We start from the raw sequence: 20249 nt of genomic DNA, 5'->3' as shown, positions 1-20249 counted from the left end.
GCTAGAGTCTGAAAAGCTCGTTGAAGGGCTGCCTGACCAGAATGATGGCCCTCCAGGAATGCATTGGTTTGTTGCAACTGCCTCTCTACACCCTGGATGGCATTCAAAATTACCTGAGGAGGTAAATGGCCTCCTCACTGAGGGCAGCAGGGGTGATTGGGGCAGGGGCTGAGGTGCCTGGGGCGAAGGTGATGCCCACCCTCCTGGGTGAGCGGGCACAGGGCAAAGGCTGAGGGGCTGCTGGGAGGGCAGTGCTGGAGGGGGAGGGGGGGGGGGCGGCTGTACCTGGAGATGCGGGGGACACAGATGGGCCCGCCACCTCAAGGGAGCTCCCATCAGAGGACGAGTCTGTATCACTGGTGTCGGCTCCTGTCCCCGCTGTGGAGCTCCCCTCGCCCTCCGTCCCACTGGTGAATTCGGAGTCCTTAGTGTCGCCCTCCAGGGCCATGTGGGATGCAGCTCCCTCCTACTCTGGTGCCACTGCTCCTCCGCCTGATGATGCTAATGCACACAAGTACAGGGAGACCACAAAAAGGGGGGAGACAGAAGAAAGACATGTTGAGTGCATGCATTACCGCTACCGTTCGTGGACACGACAGACACAGAAGCCCCCTGCACTACACCGCGCACTTGGGGTCCACTATTCAATCCCTTGGACATGGCCTACAAGGCTATGGCTGATATCTGCACACATGGATGTCACAGGAGCCAGACTAGGTGTAGTTGGCACTGTACCCAGGTGGGGTGGGGTGCCACAGGGTCTGCCTGAAAAAGGGGACTTAACTAGCAAACTCGCCCTGGCCTAGGCGAACCCACCTCCCCCACTCAGACACCTCCACTGCGCGCTGAATCAGCAGAATGAGAGTGTACTCACCCCCTTGTTGCTGCTGTGATGCCCTCAAGCGCCCATCCAACTCAGGATACGCCACCGCCAGGATCCTGAACATCAGAGGGGGCCATGGTGCAACGGGCACCCCTCCCACGTTGGGAGGCCATCCCCAGCTTGGCCTCCGCCGTCTTCTTGCTCCAGCGGCGAATGTCCTCCCATCTTTTACGGCAGTGGGTGCTCGGTCTGTGGTAGACCCCCAGGGTCCGGACTTCCTTGGCGATGCACGCCAAATATCCTTCTTCTGGCTGACCTGCAGGAATTGTACAGGGGAAAAAGAGAAGTTATTACCAACTGCACTGTCACAGTCATTGGCCCGCATCCCTACCCTTGCCATGTGGCACATGCACTCACCGTTGTTTCATGCACGCCTCATTCAACCCCCCCCCCTATCTTTCATCCACACCACTCCACACAGGCATTGCCCATACAGCATGCTCCCAGTGTACTTACCTGTTTGTCTGGAGGATCGTAGAGTAGCGTGTACTGGGGGAGGACCCCAGCCACAAGTTTCTCCAACTCCTCCGTGGTGAAGGCAGGGGCCCGTTCCCCCAGACGCACAAGCCATTGTCTCTTCCAGACTGAGGTCACAGCAGTACTTGTATTATAGGTCCTCTCCTGTCGAAGATCAGGTATTGAGTGATTGAACAGATTGAAAATGGCGGCCACGTCCGCAGCGGAGCGTAACGTCACCGCCGGCGTACATCGTCATTGGCTCCTGGGACTCATAGGGTTCAATGTTAACCAATGCAGAATTGCGCTGCGGTCTTCGACCGCCTACCGCGACGGTGTACAACGCCAGCGCAGTTACCTCACATCCCATTGTCCCACTTTACAGGTCAGGCAGCCGCCATTTCAGGGGCCCACATGGCTTTATTTTTAACTGCGTCACACATACCTATGCCTTGGCTCAACACTCATACAGGCATATTTCGGTTTATGAATAGTTTTCTGAGTAAGCTATGTTTATGTACCTCAGAGTTAGTTGACTCTGTGCTCGCTGTTGTCCTCAATAGGCACCGTCCGCTGGGACATGTGAGGAGATGGCGGCATCCTCCGGTGTACAGACCGCTGGTGGACCTATGGACAATGGAGGAAAGACATGTCATCATCACCTACAGACTTGATCGTGCCATAATCCTGGAACTGTGTGCCCAGTTGGAGCCAGACCTGATGTCAGCTATCCGCCATCCCACAGGAAGCCCCCTCAAGTGCAGGTGCTGTTAGTACTCCATTTCCTTGCAAGTGGGTCATTTCAAACAACAGTGGCCATAGCATCAGGGATGTCCCAGCCTATGTTTTCCAACGTGTTGTCCAGAGTGTTGTCTGCCCTGCTGAAACACATGCAGAGCTACATCGTTTTCCCTCAGGTGGAGGATTTGCCAACAGTGAAAGGTGACTTCTATGCCCTGGGACATATCCCCAACATCATAGGTGCCATTGATGAGACACATGTGGCCTTGGTCTCCCTGCAGGAGTGAACAGGTGTACAGAAACCGGAAGAGTTACCATTCGACGAATGTGCAGATGGTGTGTTTGGCAGACCAGTACATATCCCATGTTCAGGCCGAATTCCCTGGCTCAGTGTATGACGCTTACATCCTGCAGAATAGCAGCATCCCTTATGTGATGGGGCAACTCCAGAGGCACTGTGTGTGGCTACTAGGTGAGCACCTGGAACCAAATCATTGGGAATAGTTGTCTGGGTCTGGGGATATACCTAAGAGTTAGTGTGTGTCTAACAGTTGTCCCTCGTCATTTGCAGGTGACTCTGGTTACCCCAACCTGTCATGGCTACTGACCCCAGTGAGGAATCCCAGGACAAGGGCAGAGGAACACTACAATGAGGCACATGGGCGAAATAGGAGGGTTATAGAGAGGACCTTCGGGCTCCTGAAGGCCAGGTTCCGGTGCCTCCATATGACAGGTGGTTCCCTATTCTACTCACCGAAGAAGGTATGCCAGATCATCGTGGCCTGCTGTATGCTTCACAACTTGGCTTTGCGACGACAGGTGCCTTTTCTGGAGGAGGATGGTCCAGAAGGAGGTGTTGTGGCAGCTGTGGACCCTGTGGACAGTGAAGATGAGGAAGCAGAAGATGAGGACATCGACAACAGGAACTCTGTGATCCTGCAATACTTCCAGTGATACACAGGTAAGAAGACAAACCTGCCTACTACATGTACTTAAACACTGTTACCTCTCTACTGTCTGTCCTTTTCACCCAGGGTATGGTCACTGAGTTGTCACTTTCCCTTACGATTTCACAGATGTGGGTCCCACTGTGTGACATCTGCTTTGTTTCCTCATGGACTAGAGCTGTGTGACATAGGTATGTTGACATTACAATTGAAAAAGCATTTTGTCACAGTAATTGCTAATACACTAATTCGAAATCACAGACAGAATCCAGATTGTTTTGTGCTTTAAGGGTGTTTATTTAAGTGCTCAATATTGGAGAGGGTTGTAAAATGGTGAGGGTTGATGGTGGAGGAATGTCCATGGCAGAGTCCAGTCTATTAGTCTCACAGGTGCATTGTCCAAAGGGGCATAGGAAGTGGAGCTGGGGTGATTTGAGGATGGACAGGGTGACAATGTGGGACAAAAAGATGACAATCAGGGTGGTCCCATTTCTTGGCGGGGTCTTGGCATCGTTCTCTGTCTTTGACCTGGATCTCAGGGACTGCTTGCGGGGTGGTTCTCCATCTGCAGGGGGTGGGGTTCTGGTGTGGTGGTCCTGTGGCGGTGCCTCCTGTCCACTAGCACCGGCGGAGGTGGTGGGCAGTTCATCGTCCAGGCTAGTGTCAGGGGCCCCTTGTTGTGCCACAGTGTCCCTCCTAGTGTTGAGGACTTCCTTCAGCACCACTATGATGGTGCTCGGGGTGGAATTGATGGATCTGAGTTCCTCCCTGAAACCCAAATACGGTTCCTCCTGCAGCCGCTGGGTCTCCTGAAACTTGGCCAGTACCGTTACCATCGTATCCTGGGAATGATGGTAGGCTCCCATGATGTTGGAGAGGGCCTCTTGGAGAGTGGGTTCCCTGGGCCTGTCCTCCCCCTGTCGCACCGCAGCCCTCCCAGTTTCCCTGTTTCCCTGGGCATCTGCCCTCTGAACGGTGTGCCCACTGCCACTGCCCCCAGGTCCCTGGTGTTGTTGGGGTGGTGGGTTAGCCTGGGTTGCCTGTAGTGGTGGACACACTGCTGATTGACGTGTCCTGGGGACAAAGGTATGGGCCCGCTGGGTGGGTGCTGTGCTGGTGTTTCCAGAGGGGGGAAGCTCTGTGGTGGGCTGTGACTGTGTGAGGGGAACCGACTGTCCCGAGGTCCCAGATGGGCCGGGCTGGTCGTCTAGATCCAGTTGGACCGAGCTGCTGTCACCACTGTCGGCCCCTTCTGTTGGTGGTGTGGGCATGTCTGGACCCTCCTGTCCGGTGACGTTGGGTAGGGGTCCTGCAGGGATGTAAATGCATGCTTATTGCATCTGTGTGTGCCATGGTGTGCAATGGGTGGGTGACCCTGTACCCCAGTGCTTACATTCCTGTGTGGGACCTTGTGTGATGATGGTTTAGGGGGGTGTATGGATATGTGCAGTGGCCATGCTTTGGTGATGGGTGTCCATGCTTTGTTGTTGCATGCAGGGCTCCGTGTTGGGATGTGTGGTTTGTGATATTGGAACATTTGTGAGGAGTTGGAGTGATGGGGGTGAGGGCGAGGGTGGCGGTATGGGTTGGCATGCAGATAGGGTGGGGGAGATAGTATTAAAGATTAGACTTACCAGAGTCCATTCCTCCAGCTACTCCTGCGAGGCCCTCAGGATGCAGAATAGCCAAGACTTGCTCCTCCCATGTTGTTAGTTGTGGGGGAAGAGGTGGGGGTCTGCCGCCAGTTCTCTGAACTGCCAGGTGGTGTCTTGAGACCACGGAACACACCTTCCCCCATAGGTCGTTCCCCCTCTCCCTGATGCCATCCCTATTTCTTGGGTGCTGTCCCACTGCGTTGACCCTGTCCATTATTCTTCGCCATAACTCCATCTTCCTAGCTATGGAGGTGTGCTGCACCTGTGCTCCGAGTAGCTGTGGCTCTACCCGGATGATTTCCTCCACCATGACCCTGAGCTCCTCCTCAGAGAACCTGGGGTGTCTTTGCCATGCCATGGGGTGGTGTGGGTGATGTGTGGGAGGGTGTGTGTTGTGATGTGTGGGGTGATATTCAGTGGTGTGTTGTGTGAGGTGTGTGGATGTTATGTGGGTGATGGTGTTGAGTGCCTGTGGATGCTTGTTTGTAGATTGTGGTGTCTCTCTCTGGCCTTCTTTCAGAATTTTTGGTAGTAGAGGTTTGTGGGTGATGTGGGTGTGTGTTTTATATTGTATTGGGTGTGTGGGAGTGGTGTGTGTATGTGTATCAGGTGTGTGTATTTGGAATTGTCCAATGTGGTAGTGTTTTGTAAATGTGTGTGTATTTTGAGCGAGGCGGTGTGTACCGCCAATGGAATACCGCGGTTGAAAGACCGCCGTGTGGATTCGTGGGTCGTGATAGTGTGGGCGTATTCCTGTTGGCGTGCCAGTGGAGGATTTTTTATCGCCAGTTTATCACTGACCTTTGGTGTGGCGGACTTGTGTGGGTGTCTACGTTTTGGCAGATTCCGAGCTGTGGGTCATAATGACCGTGGCGGAATTCCGCTGCCGCGGCGGTGTGTTGGCAGTCTTCTGCAAGCTGCTTTTACCGCCAATGTTGTAATGACCACCTAAGTGATTTAGCAATTACAAAAGTTTAGGTCCAAACCAGGTTCATAAAAACATAGGGCAATTGTTGGACTTTTTTGCTTATGCAGGGTCATCCCCAATCTCTTTGCCTCCTGCCGCCTATTTCTTCTGACCTGTTGTTGTTGGCTTCAGAACTCTGAGCACTTTACCACTGCTAACCAGTGCTAAAATGCATATGCTCTCTGTGTAAAATGTATGTGTAATTGGATTTCCATGATTGGCATATTTGATTTACTGGTAAGTCCCTAGTACAGGGCACTAGAGGTGCCCAGGGCCTGTAAACCAAATGCAACTAGTGGGACTGCAGCACTAGTTGTGCCACCCACATTAGTAGCTCTGTAAACATGGCTCAGACCTGCCACTGCAGTGTGTGTGTGTGTGTGTGTGTGTGTGCAGTTTTAAACTGCCAATTCGACTTGGCAAGTGTACCCACTTGCCCGGCCTAAACCTTCCCTTTTCTTACATGTAAGACACCCCTAAGGTAGGCCCTAGGTCGCCCCATTGGCAGGGGCAGTGTATGTATAAGTAGGACATATGCTAATGTGTTTTATATGTCCTGACAGTGAAATACTGCCTAATTCGGTTTTCACTATTGCAAGGCCTATCTGTCTTATAGGTTACCATGGGGGCTGCCTTTAAATATGATTAAAGTGTAGATTCCCTTTGGGAGGGGATAGACATGTGGAGTTTTGGGTCTCTGAACTCACAATTTAAAAATACATCTTTTAGTAAAGTTGTTTTTGAGATTGTGTGATTGAAAATGCCACTTTTAGAAAGTGGGCATTTACTTGCTTAAACCGTTCTGTGACTCTGCCTGTTTGTGGATTCCTTGTCTGGATCAGTTTGACAGTTGGGCTGTTTGCACCTCTCCCTAGACAGTGACACAAAGGGAGCTGGAGTGTAGCCTGCATATCCTGAGGAACCATCTGTGCTGGGGGGGGGGGGGGGAGTGGTCACTTACACCAGAAAAGGCTGTGCCTGCCCTCACAATGCAGTCCCCAACCCCCTGGTGTGTGTCTGGGGCCTGGCCTGGACAAGGCAGGATTTCACAAACAATAGAGACTTTACTTTGAAATAACCCTACTTCAAAGGCCAAAATGGGTATAAGAAGAGCACCCAAAACCACAGACTTTAGATCACTTCTGGACGTTAAGAGAAACCTCTGCCTGGAGAAGAGCTGAGGAGAAGTGCTGCCCTACCTGTGACTGTGCTTGGTGGAGCTATCCTGCAGTTACTCCTTCTGTTTGTGCAAGAGGACAAAGACTGGACTTTGGTCTACATTCCTGCTTGTGAAGACATTTCCAAGGGCTTGTCCTGAGCTTGCCTCCTGTTGTTGAAGTCTCAGGGCCATCAAAGACTTCTCCTGCCAGCACCTGGACTCTCTGCTGAGACTCCTGCTCTGCCAAGTGGTGCCCTATCCAGTTCCTGGGGCCTTGACAGGTGAAGCTGGCAGACCAAGATTGAAAATCCAGGCACAGACCGCCTTGCGGGGAAATTTCCGACGCAACCTCCGAGACGCGGCTGAAGAAACAACGTGCCGCCTGCAGCGCAGCTGGAAGATTGACGCACGCAGCTGGAGAAACGACATGCAACGCTGCTAAAAGAGGCTGGTAACTTCGTAACCCACACAGCACGGTTTTGCTGATACCGTGCGGAGAAATGACGCAACACCTGTCCGGACCCGAGTGCTTGCCCGGATCGACTCATCACTCTCCTGCGTAGAGGGAAAATGACGCACACCGACCCGACCGGAGAAGGATGAGAAATTGACACATTGCTAATCTTTTTCTACTTTTCAGTCCTAACAGTGTTTTTACTGTTTACAAAAGGATTCAAGACTCTTTTGCTTTTAAAATGAATAACGTGACTTGTGTATATTGGATTTTTGTCGTCTTGGTCTTGTTTTGTTTAGATAAGTATTTCCTATTTTTCTAAACCTGTGTTGTCATTTTGTAGTGTTTTCACGGAGTTATTGTGTGTGTTGGTACAAATACTTTACACCTGGACTCTGAAGTAGAGCCTGCCTGCTCGTGCCAAGCTACTAAGGGGGTGAGCGGGAGTTAGCTGAGGGTGATTCTCCTTTACCCTGACTAGAGTGAGGGCCCTTGCTTGGACAGGGGGTAACCTGACTACCAACCAAGACCCCATTTCTAACAGCAAAGTTGACTATTAAACACACATTTTGAGAAAAATGAAGAAGGATAAGTGGAAAAAATAATTTTTAAGGGCTGATTCTTTACACCATTTAGTTACGAAGTATTTCAATACAGAAATATAAAAAATAAAAATAAAAATTGAGTTATAAATTCCATTCCCGATTGCCACAGTTACATGGTTTAGAAAAGTAGAGCACCAAATAATTTCAATTTTCAAGCAGCTGTTCGTTAGACAGCTCCAGTATAGCACAGATGTTCACAAAGAGGGGGTTCTCAGTTACTCTAGTAGATGCACACTGGTTCTCTGTGGATTTCAAATATTTATACTGCACTACATCTTAGCTACACAGAGCTTTGTTTTCCATTCCCAGACAGAGTTGGTAATGTTAGAAATGGAGTCTATAGTTGACAGTGGTTTGCACCCTGTCCAAGTAGGGACCCTCACTCTAGTCAGGGTGAGGGAGCCACAAAGCTAAGATAACCCCTTCTCACCCCCATGGTAGCTTGGCACGAGCAGTCAGGCTTATCTCAGAGGCAATGAGTAAAGTATTTGTACTCACACACACAGTAGCACAGTGAAAAGATCACAAAAGTACACCACACCCGTTGAGAAAAATAGCCAATATTTATCAGAATAAAACAAGACCACAACAGCAAAAATCCAACATATACAAGCAAAAGTACTTGAATGATATTCCCATGTTAGCCTATGGAAGAGATAGACCTTGCAGTAGTGAAAACCAAGTTTAGCATTATTTCGCTATCAGGACACGTAAAACACACCAGTACATGTCCTACCGTTTAAATACACAGCACTGCCCAGGGGCTGGCTTGGGGCTACCTTAGGGGTGACGTACATGTAGTAAAAGGGTAGGTTTGGGCCTGGCAACTGGGTGCACATGACAGAACGAACCTGCAGTTCCAAATTGCTCACACAAACAATGCAGTGACAGGTTTGAGACATGTTTACAGGGCTGTTCATGTGGGTGGCACAATCAGTACTGCAGGCCCACTAGTAGCGTTTGATGTCCAGGCCCTGGGCACCTTTGGTGCACTTTATTAAGGATTTACTAGTAAACCAAATATGCTAATTATAGATAAACCAGTCTGTGATGGGTCGCTCCGATCTGACCCACACTCTCCTCGGACTTGTGCTGACACTGGCACTTCCACACCGGAAGTAACCCGGGAGGGCGGCACTCTCATTGGTTCCCTGCCACCACCGCGGGATCTGATGGTCGTAAAAAGGAGGCTTCCTCCCTTTTCCGGGGAAGGCGCCAGGAGTAGGAGCTGGAGTGCACCGGAGTTTTCAACCAGAAAAGAACCGACGGTTCAGGAGGACGCCGACACCGAAGACGAGGAAACTGCTCTCTGGAGGAGCGGAACAACGTTGGAATTGGAGCCGGAGGAGTCCCGTTGTGAAGACCGCTGACACCGGGGAGCCCGTGAAAGAGCCACCACGCTTCAGGAGAAGCGTGGCCACTCCAGGTACGGGGTGCGGGACGAGGGAAAAAGGAGCGGGAGGCGGGAGTCGAAGAAAGGCGGGGAGGTGGGAAAGGAAACGGGCACTACACGGGAGCACTGATAAGGGGGGGGTGGTGAGAAGTATAAACCATTTAAAAAAAAACGCATAGAAGAAAGGAGGAAAAGACAAGGCACCCACCAGACAGAACAGGTCTAAGCAGTAAAAAAACCAAGACAGCGGAGAGACCAGTATACGTATATTAGTGCAGCAACCAAACCAGGAGAGACGAAAGGGAAAGTATGAGAGCAAAGAAGGCCCTATCACGCGAACAACGGGAGAAGAGGGGAAGATAAGAAAGAAAAGACAGCGAGGAAAGAAAAAGAAGAGAAAGCGAGAGAGAACCAGGGATGGAGATAAGAGAGTGAAGAGAAAAGATAGGGGAAAGGAAAACAGAGAGGAAAGGGAAAGAGAGAGAATACAGAAAACCAAACCCCACTCCCACATTTACCATATCTATTCTCTTCTCTTTCCACGCGCTTCCCGTGAGGTCCTGAAAGAAAGAAAAGAAGAAGACGAGATTTAGTGTCCAGAAGGAGAAGACATTGCAACCTTTCACCTAACAACAACTACCTTATACCTATACCATATATACCATCTAAAGACCAATAAATACAACCTTCCTAAACAAAAAAACCTGCGCAGTCTGGTGTCTTAGATCAGCCATCCTCGTACACAGTCACAAATACAATTTAGACAGAGAGCCCTTAGCACTTTAGCACTGGTCAACATTGGTAAAATGCCCAGAGTCCTAAAGCCAACAAGAACAGGTCAGAAGAAATAGGAGGAAGCAGGCAAAAAGTTTGGGGATGACCCTGCAGAAAGGGCTATGTCCAACAGTAGTCAAAGACAGCATTTATTTTGAGGTCTGATTTTTGTTTTTTTCAGCAGGTTGACACATTGACAGGTCCTAGCCATGTCAACTTTCTGGGGGTTCCACAATTTCCATCCCAGTTACACACAGCCAGTTAAATAGGTCTTCTTGCATTAGACTTTGGATCCTTTCAGTTTATTTGGCACTCTGAATGTGCAGGTATGAGTGCATCACATGACGTGAGCTTGACCAAGCAACAGATAGTGTACTGTGAGGTAAGGTGAAGGAAGAATAAGACAGCTGTTTGTGAACTTACTCTGAGCTGGGTTGATTTTTTGGTAACATTTATGCAACCTACTTTGTTTTTTTCTCCCCTAGCCCAAGCAACAAAGAAAATGGTAGCTGCAACTTTCCTGTCAAGTTTCGGCCAGCCAATCAGGGCCTTGCTTTTCGAGTGGATCCGCGTCCCTAGTTATCTATATATTTTTTCTGTTAACACCTCTTAAACTAACGAACAGATTTACACCAAATTACAAAAAGGGCTCTCTAGACCAAGATCCAGCTCTCTGTCAAATTTGATGTAATTCCGTTCAGCGGTTTGGGCTGTAGCCATGTCTAAAAATTGCAAAATTCCCATTGATATTGCATGGGGGGAAAATGTATTTTGTGATTCCCTCCCCCCACCCCCCCTATTTTCCTCAGCCCTGCTTGACTGTTCACTCTGAAAGTTTCCAGACAGCAGCTGAACTAACTTGCGTATTAGTTTTCACAATTTCGTGAAGGTTCATCAAACCGCACCAAAGTTATTAGCAATCAAAAAAACTATTTGTCTGTGAGAAACGTGTGTCCTAACTGTAACTATCGCCAGCAGCATGTGCAGATGTCTTGGCTGACTAAATTTTAAATTGTGTGGAAAGAGTTTTTGAATAAACATAAACTGACCTATGTAAAAACATGATCTCTGGACTCATGGCATTAATTGTAGTTATTGTAAATCTGCAAATAATAGAATGCAACTCTAAAACAGGTAATATTGTGTTCATATTCCTGAAATGTTTAGTAATAGTGAAGTGTGAGGATCCCTAGCAGCTCAGTCCTTTTCTGGGGTTTGTTCCAATACAAGTTTATAACTGCATAGGGCAGTGGTATAATGGTCAGGATTATTGCTACAGTTGTGGTATTGTTGGCTTATTTACTTTTCTATGAAAAGCTACAAGTTTCTGCTGTTAAAAGAAGGCACACAGTGAGTGTGACTTGCAAAAGAAGAGTGAAAAACGATGTGAAGCTTATTTATTTAAAAATGTTTTAAACAATCCATTTAGTTTACTGCTTAAAATTATGCCTGTGAAAACAGTTTCGCCTTTTTACATATGTTGTGTCTGCATTTGCTTTAATGTCTGGTTCGTATTTAGCAGACAGGCATGCACAACACAAGCACAGCACATGTAATACAAATATGACATACATTCACACTGACTATTTCTCTGCATAATTCTTAGGAAAACCATCACTATTTAAATGTTGACTGTAATGCACTTTCAAGGGGATTTATGATCAAATGTTATGTTTAATTTATTTTGCTTTTCTTTCAACAGCATTGGGATGTGTTCAAAAATATTACAGAAGTTTTCATCTTGGTTCCTGCCCTTCTTGGTCTGAAGGGTAATTTGGAAATGACGTTGGCATCTAGGCTTTCAACAGCAGTAAGTTTTCTACATTTTGAAACGGAGTAAGAGTATTATTTTAAAATGTAGCATAAACTACCCATACCATTACGTGATGACTGTATTAAGGGTATAGAATATGTGTAATAAGTACTGTTCTGTATTTAGCAGAAAGAAATACTACTTTAATTTAACATTGCAAGTTATTCACTGACAAGATTGTCATCTTTTGTTATCAGCCGTCAACATTCAGATCTTGTTTGAATTGTTTATTACTTAGATTGTATAATTGTCACATGGAGTATCCTGGTCTGTTGGACCTGTAATGTGTTTTCTGGAGATCCAATTCCACACCAGATATTAACAGAGAAGAATCCTCCATCTCTTTGCTAAAGGGACAATTTTAAGAGCTTTTGATTGTAACCTAAATGATGAAGAGAGTTCCAAAGGGACTTCTTCATGATTGAGCTGTTTGAGAGTTTCATATATGTTTTGTCCCCCAAGCAGATGAAACAGGGAATACTATTATAGTTAGAATTCATCTCCAAAGTTTCCAAATGCAGAATGTTCAATTACCCTCAATAAATATGTTTTTCAGATAATCTACCTTTTTATAAGTACAGGACTTAGACCTTTGTTAGATATCTTTCCATTAAAGACAATAGATTGTGCACCTCTCCCTGTGATTGCTGATTTGAAATTCCTGATTTGCAAAGTCTAACCTGCTATTATTTAAAACTCTCTGCATCTAATCTGAATGCCATGTTTGCAGTGAGGAAAAATTCTGCTAGGGTTGAGTATAAAGAAAATGGCAAAGGTATTGCTGTTTGGCTGTTGGGAAGAGCATCTATCCTTTGACTTTGATGAATCATATGTGGTTATTCACTTGGTTCTGAAAAAACGCATACATCATGCAAAGTAATACATTGAGTCCTGTAATAACACTCTTTGTGCATATTAATTCTCTCTTTCTAGAAGTGGAAGATGAATGTCATTACCTCATGCAAATCTTTGAGTGGGAACATTCTCTCTGGGGGAGGAGATGGGGGAGGGGGCTGGCCAGTCTTGTGCATAAACCAATAAAACATATGTGGAAAGGCAGTTGTTTTGCTTTACATCATTTTTGCAAAAAGAGTTGGTCAGCTCCAAGGCATGTTGGCTTCATAACCCTACCTTGTCTTTCTTTCATTATGAATGCTTTTTGCAGATGCCCTTAATACACTGCAAATAGTCAAACAAAATTATAAACATGAAAGACCGACATGTAGCAAACAAAATGTAAAAGACAAAGCATTTGAGAAATATGTGTGTAATTATAGAATAGTTTAGTCTATCATAGAAACTTCAGTTCAGTTAGATTCAGTTTCATTCCACACAGAAAGTACTATTGGAGTTACACACACAGTAGATCGTTAATGGGCAAAACGTTTGCAGGAAACACAAATGTGTGGCTTGTTTAATTATTGATCTAATGCAATTAGACAGTAAAACATTATGGAAGTGCATAATTGCAGTTTTGCTGTTAGGTTGTTTTAGTCGACTCCCTGCTTTATCAGAGGGCCTCTGGTAAGTTGGACATTTCACAGCTGGAACACTTGGGCCTCTGAATCCTTTTCAACCAACTTGAAGGCACATCACCATGCCAGGCCTGGGCCATATTGGTTCTCATTAAGTCTTTATCTTGTTCAACAAGGTTCCCAAGGTTTCTACTCTTGTACTCTTATAATAGTGATGGTCCTTTTGTCTTTGACCATTGCCCTTGCTTGTTCTCTGCCACTTTGGACCATCGTAATAGGTAATTGCGAGTTGTCAACTGTGAAGGCAAGCTGTGTACGTTCTTCATGGCAAAGTCCTTTTTGTGCATACAGTGATAGCAGCAGCACTGTTGTTAGAAGGTTATCTTTGGGCTTTTGTGTCACAGGTGAATCTATGCACATGTGTGTGCTGGATCCTGAGTTTTAATGCTTTTCCTTAGGTATTAGCTTTCCTGGAGTTTGGCTTTTTTTTACTTCTTGGGCAAAGATTAAAATCAGTAGTTGACACTAGGAGAAGCGTCAATAAAGCTGAGCCTCTGAGTAAGAATTAGGCTCCAGCTGATCTCCCTTTTTCCCATGCCCTTCTCTAAAGTGGAACAGTCTCTAGGTCATATAATTGTGGTGGCACAATTTAAGCCTATTTTAGGCATGAATGATGGTGTCTGGCTTACTGGCTGGACCTTTTTTTTAGGAAAATGGCCCTCGTTGCAGTTACCCCCCCCCCACACTTTTTGCCTGATATTCATGCTGACGTGACTGAGAGAGCTAACCAGTCCCCTGCACCAGTGTTCTCTCACTAAAAATGTACCATTGTTTCCACAATTGGCACACCCCTGGCACACAGATAAGTCCCTTATAAAAGGTACCAGTGGTACCAAGGGCCCGGTAAACAGGGAAGGTCCCTAAGGGCTGCAGCATGTGTTGTGCCACCCTAAGGGACCCCTCACCTAACACATGCACACTGCCATTGCAGATTGTGTGCGTTGGTGGGGAGAAAAAGGCAAAGTTGACATGGCATCCCCCTCAGGGTGCCATGCACACAAAACACTGCCTGTGGCATAGGTAAGTCACCCCTCTAGCAGGCCTTAAAGCCCTAAGGCAGGGTGCACTATACCACAGGTGAGGGCATAGTTGCATGAGCAATATGCCCCTACAGTGTCTAAGTCCATTGTTAGACATTGTAAGTACAGTGTGGCCATATTAAGTATATGGTCTGGGAGTTTGTCAAAACGAGCTCCTCAGTTCCATAATGGCTACATTGAATACTGGGAAGTTTAGTATCAAGCTTCTCAGAATAATAAAAACACACTGATGCCAGTGTTGGATTTATTAAAAAATGCACACAGAGGGCATCTGAGAGATGCCCCCTGTATTTTACCCAACCATTCAGTGCAGGACTGACTGGTCTGTGCCAGCCTGCCACTTTCAGATGAGTTTCTGACCCCATGGGGTGAGAGCCTTTGTGCTCTCTGGGTCCAGAAACAAAGCCTGCACTGGGTGGAGGTGCTTCACACCTCCCCCCTGCAGGAACTGTAACACCTAGCGGTGAGCCTCAAAGGCTTAGGCTTCATGTTACAATGCCCCAGGGCACTCCAGCTAGTGGAGATGCCCAGCCCCTGGACAAAGTCCCACTTTCGGCGGCAAGTCCAGAGGGATAATTAGGAAAAATAAGAAGGTGTCACCAACTCAGCCAGGACCACCCCTAAGATGTCCAGAGCTGAAGGGGCCCCCTCCTGGCAGAATCCTCCATCTTGGTTCGGAGGACAGGAACCGATAGGGTTAGGAATGTGCCCCCTCCCCAAAGGGAGTGGGCACAGAAAGGGTGTAGCTACCCTCGGGGACAGAAGCCATTGGCTACTGCCCTCTGACCCCTAAAAATACCCCATAATCTTGTATTTAAGGGCTCCCTGAACCAAGCTAGTCAGATTCCTGATAACCTCACAAGAAGAAGGACTGCTTAGCTGAAACCCTAGCAGAGAAGGAAATGAGACAGCAAAGGAGACAGACTACTGGCCTGTCTCCTGCTTCAAAGAACCTGCAGAAGAAAGGCGACGCGTCCTGCAGGTCCAGTGACCTCAGAAAAACCTCCAGAGGACTGCCTGCATCACAGAGGATCAAGAACTCCCGTGGACAGCGGCCCTGTGCAAAGAAGAAAAGAAGAAACCCCTTCTAAAGGACTCCCACCTCACTCCAGAAGCGTGAGTCCTAACCTCTCTGCACCTGATGCCCACAGCCCAACTCCAGATGGCCCAACCGACCAGAGAGGACCCCCCAGGCGACGGCGACCAAGTGCCCACCCTGAGTTGACCTCTCCACCCCACCCCTCCACGACAACGCCTGCAGAGGGAATACCGAGGACCCCCTGACCACGACTTCTCTGGATGAAGATAACCAACGCCAAAGGACCCACTGCAATCGCAGCCCCCCGGCCTTTGAGAAATTGACACCCAGTGCAGTGACCATCAACAGGCAGCCCTCTTCCCTGTCTGAACGGTGGTGTGCCCGAAACATCCGCCGGACCTCGTCTGTAGCGCCTGAGTGACCCCCAGGGTCCCCTCATAGAGTTTCATTGGAAACCCAACAGTCTCTTGCACCCTGCACCCAGCTGCCCCAGTGCTGCTGAGGGTGTGGAATTGGTGCCTACTTGTGCCTCTCCAGTGCTCCTCTAATCCCCCATGGTCTGTCCTCCGAGCCGCAGGTACTTACCTGCTGGCAGACTGAATTTCGAATACCCCCTGTCTCCATAGGAGCCCACTTTCAAATTGCTCAACTTTGATCTCTGCACCTGGCCGGCCCGTGTTGCTGGTGGTGGGTGTTTGGGGTTGACTTGAACCCCCAACAGTGGACTACATGTAAGCCAGAGACTGGAACTGTAAGTTGTGTACTTACCTCTAAAACTGTACTTTATTTTCTTCCCCCTGGAACTGTTCTGAAAATGCATTGTGCCCACTTTAAAAATAGATATTCTCTGTTTTCTTAAAAACTGTTTACTTGACTAATGTGAAACAAAGTTACATTGATGTATATGCTAAGTACTTACCTGCAACAGTATTTACTTCTGAAGTGAGTCTTGTGGTTCTAGTAATAAAAAAATAAAAACATTATTTTTCTCTGTAAAATCCTATTGGTCTAGAGTTAAGTCTTTGAGTGTGTGTTTCTTCTATTGCTTGTGTGTGTGTACAACAAATGCTTAACACTACCTTCTGATAAGCCTAACTGCTCAACTACACCACCTCAAATGGAGCATTAGGATTATCTATTATTGCCTCTGTCAAGCCTCTGGGGGAGCCCCTGGACTCTGTGCACACTATATCTCATTTTGATATAGTATATACAGAGCCAGATTCCCATATTGGTGGTAGCGGTGGGATCTACGACTTTGCATTTGCTGGACTACTCATTCAATAGCTGATCACATGACTAAGGCCCTCATTCTAAGGCTGGCGGGCGACGGAGGCCGCCCGCCAGACTTCCTCCCTCCAGAATACCGCACCGCGGTCGTTAGACCGCTGCGGCTATTCTTAGTTTTACACTGGGCTGGCGGGCGACCGCCAAAAGGCCGCCCGCCAGCCCAGTGTAAAACCCCCTTCCCACGAGGACGCCGGCTCAGAATTGAGCCGGCGGAGTGGGAAGGTGCGACGGGTGCAGTGGCACCCGTCGCGTATTTCAGTGTCTGCAATGCAGACACTGAAATACAAAGTGGGGCCCTCTTACGGGGGCCCCTGCAGTGCCCATGCCATTGGCATGGGCACTGCAGGGGCCCCCAGGGGCCCCACGACAACCCATACCGCCATCCTGTTCCTGGCGGGAGAACCGCCAGGAACAGGATGGCGGCTTGCTGCGCCGCCACGGGGGATTCCCAGGGCAGCGGAAAACCGGCGGGAGACCGCCGGTTTTCCGCATCTGACCGCGGCCAAACCGCTGCGGTCAGAATGCCCTGCGGGGCACCGCCAGCCTGTTGGCGGTGCTCCCGCCGACCCTGGCCCCGGCGGTCAAGGACCGCCGGGGTCAGAATCACCCCCTAAATTTCATAATTGCCTTTAGAAAACCTATTTTTGAATTTGACTATTTTTCCCAAATTTTTAAAAGTCCTGCTAGGGCCTTGGTTAAGACCCCCATTAGCTTCCCATATTGGTGGCAGCGGTGGGATCTACGACTTTGCATTTGCTGGACTACTCAGCCAATACCTGATCACATGACTAAACTCTGTAATTGCCTTTAGAAAACCTATTTTTGAATTTGACTATTTTTTCCAAATTTTTAAAAGTCCTGCTAGGGCCTTGGTTAAGACCCCCTTAGCATCTTTTTTTTAGATTTATAAGTCATTGTAAGTTAGGAATTTAGCAACTAGAAGTGTCATGAACTGCACTCGACTTCTCACCTCTGGATGCAGGATTGGAAAGCACACCCGGTCTTCTGCAGGTTGTGGATAATCCCAGATAGGGGCGACCCTTTCTAGTAGCCACGGTGCAGCTTGACAGGGAATGCCAAAGCAGACCGTACCCTCCAGAAGAAGTGCAAGAGGAAAAAAAACCAAGAACTGGGGAAAAACCTCAAACAGGAACTCCTAAAAAAGAAGAAAAAACAGGACTTCAAAACAGGAAAAAACAAGGCAAAAATACTCCAAGGCGAAGACAGGAATGACGAACAGGAGTGAAGAGCACTACCAAAGGAAGTGTTTGCAACGCAAGGTAGAGCAAGACTGAGCGGCTTATATACTGAAAAAGGGGAAGTGACATCAGAAGAAATGAAAAGAACACCATCTTGAACTGGGAAAAAGTCAATTGAAAAGAACAGGAAAAAAGAGGAAGTATATAAGAAAAAGAGCACGCTGGGAAATGCAAACAGGAAGAAGACAACGTGGACACCAACATGAACACGGAGAAAGGCAGAATACAGAGGCAAGAAAAAGAAAAGAAAAAGACCAGAAAGAAGACCACCACCGACAGGGGAGACAATAATGCCCTACAGTTGGTAAGGGCAACGCGACTGGGAGTGCAAAACATGCTTCCCGGTACGCGTTGCCAAAATGGCAAGAAAACGCGGGGAACGGCGCTCCGAGAATAGGCAGCGCGTTCCGACCGCGGAAAAAAGGGAGGTCGAGGCGTGGCGTTACAGTAGGTCCCCTCTCCGAGGCCCCAGGTTTGTCTGGGTGACGGGCAAAAAACAGGCGAACCAAATGGGGAGCATGGACAGAGGAGGCATCCTCCCAAGAACAGTCACTGAGAGGGTAGCCTTTCCAGTGAACCAAAAATTGCAGTCTGCGCCGAAAAAATCGGGAATCACAAAATTCCTGGATTTCATATTCAGGCTGGCCGTCAACAAAAAGAGGAGGAGGAGGACGCTGGAATTGTCAGTGGTAAGGATCAGAAACAAAGGGCTTTAATTGGGACACATGAAAAACTAGATGGACTCTCCAAGTATGAGGCAATCGCAGTCGCACAACAACAGGACTCAAGAATTGCAAAATCCGTATAGGGTCCATATAAACGTGGTTTGAATTTGACAGAAAATCGGGAGGGTAGAAATCTGGAAAAAAGCCACACCTTGTGGCCTACTTATACGAAGGTGCCGCTTGTCGATAACGATCTGCTTTTCGTTTCATTGCTTGTTTCGAAGCTAAGAGAGTTGTATGAAGTAGGCTCTGGATTTGGCAGATCCGATGTGCAAAAGAAGTGACTGCAGGAACAAAACAGGATGTACTGGGAACAGTAGATATTGCCCTAGGATGAAATCCATAGGTGCAATAAGAAGGTGTGGCCGTGGTTGCACTATGCACTGTGTTATTATAGGAGAACTCGGCAAGGGCAAGAAACTCCGACCAATTACTCTGAGTTGCCTTACAGTAACATCTCACATACTGTTGGAGTTCCTGATTCACTCGTTCAGTTTGACCATTTGTTTGTGGACGGAAACCAGAGGACCTTGATGTTTAATAAGGCTCTCGAGAATCGTGACACATATTGTGACCTTCTGTCCGAAATGACCTCTTGCGGAAGACCATGGAGGCGAAAAATATCCCGCATGAATATGCGACTCATTTCAGGGACTGTTGGTAACTTTTTTAAAGCTGTGAAATGTGCCATCTTGGTGAAAGAATCTACTGTTACCATGATTACGTGGTTACCAGAAGAGGTAGTTAAGGAACATATGAAATCCGTGGAAAGTGTACACCAAGGAGCTGAGGGAACCGGCAAAGGCCTTAATAAACCTGCTGACTTTGTTCGGGGTGTCTTGGTCTGAGCACATACTAGAAATGCTAAAACATAGGTTTCTGTATCTGTCTTAAGCAAAGGCCACCAAAAATGATAGTTGTAGCAGTTCCTGGGTCTTCTTGATTCCTTGATGCCCGGCTATCGGGGAATCGGGGAATTTGTAATGCCTCCGTCTGAACTTTCTTGGTAGCTAAAAAAAAAAAGAGCCTGCTGATGATAGAAGTAGTCGTCTTTCTTCTGCAAAAAAGGTGTCACACTATCCCATTCCGAAGTGGAAAGAAACTGGTACTCAGATTTAACACGTTCTTGAAAAGATTTTGGAGCTCCGATGATTCTACTAGACTCAATAATGTGTGGAGAAGAGTTCTTAGCGACGTCAGGATATCTATGGGATAAAGCATCTTCCACTGAATTCTGGGAGCCAGGTATGTATGTGATCACGAAATCATACTGGCTAAAGAAGAAAGCCCATCTTGCTTGAGGACTGTTGCGACACTGGAAACTTCGAAGACATTGTAAATTGTGGTGGTCAGTCCTGGCTTCAAAAGGCTCTCTGGATCCCATCAAGAAATGCCTCCATTCTTTACATGCTACTTTGAGAGCAAGTAATTCTCATTCCAGTACTGAATAATTGCGTTCTGCCTCTGATAAGATATGAGAAAGATAAAAGATATGATGTTCTGATCCATTGTTG

The 20249-nt window shown here is 47.6% G+C and overlaps 1 protein-coding gene across 2 annotated transcripts in view; it reads left to right on the top strand.

Annotated features, from left to right (window-relative positions):
* The window catches only part of SLC41A2 (solute carrier family 41 member 2), a 325633-nt gene that overhangs the window by 32849 nt on the left and 272535 nt on the right, over positions 1-20249 (top strand). For both annotated transcript variants that reach the window (XM_069229008.1, XM_069229009.1), the window contains exon 3: positions 11737-11844. In XM_069229008.1, coding sequence (XP_069085109.1) covers positions 11737-11844 — 108 coding nt within the window. The remainder of the gene's footprint in view (positions 1-11736; positions 11845-20249) is intronic.

The sequence above is a fragment of the Pleurodeles waltl genome, chromosome 4_1, assembly GCF_031143425.1.
Source record: "Pleurodeles waltl isolate 20211129_DDA chromosome 4_1, aPleWal1.hap1.20221129, whole genome shotgun sequence".
In the NCBI taxonomy this organism is placed as follows: Eukaryota; Metazoa; Chordata; class Amphibia; order Caudata; family Salamandridae; genus Pleurodeles; species Pleurodeles waltl.
The sequence above is the reverse complement of the archived record's forward strand: the minus strand, read 5'-3'. Positions and strand labels throughout refer to the sequence as shown.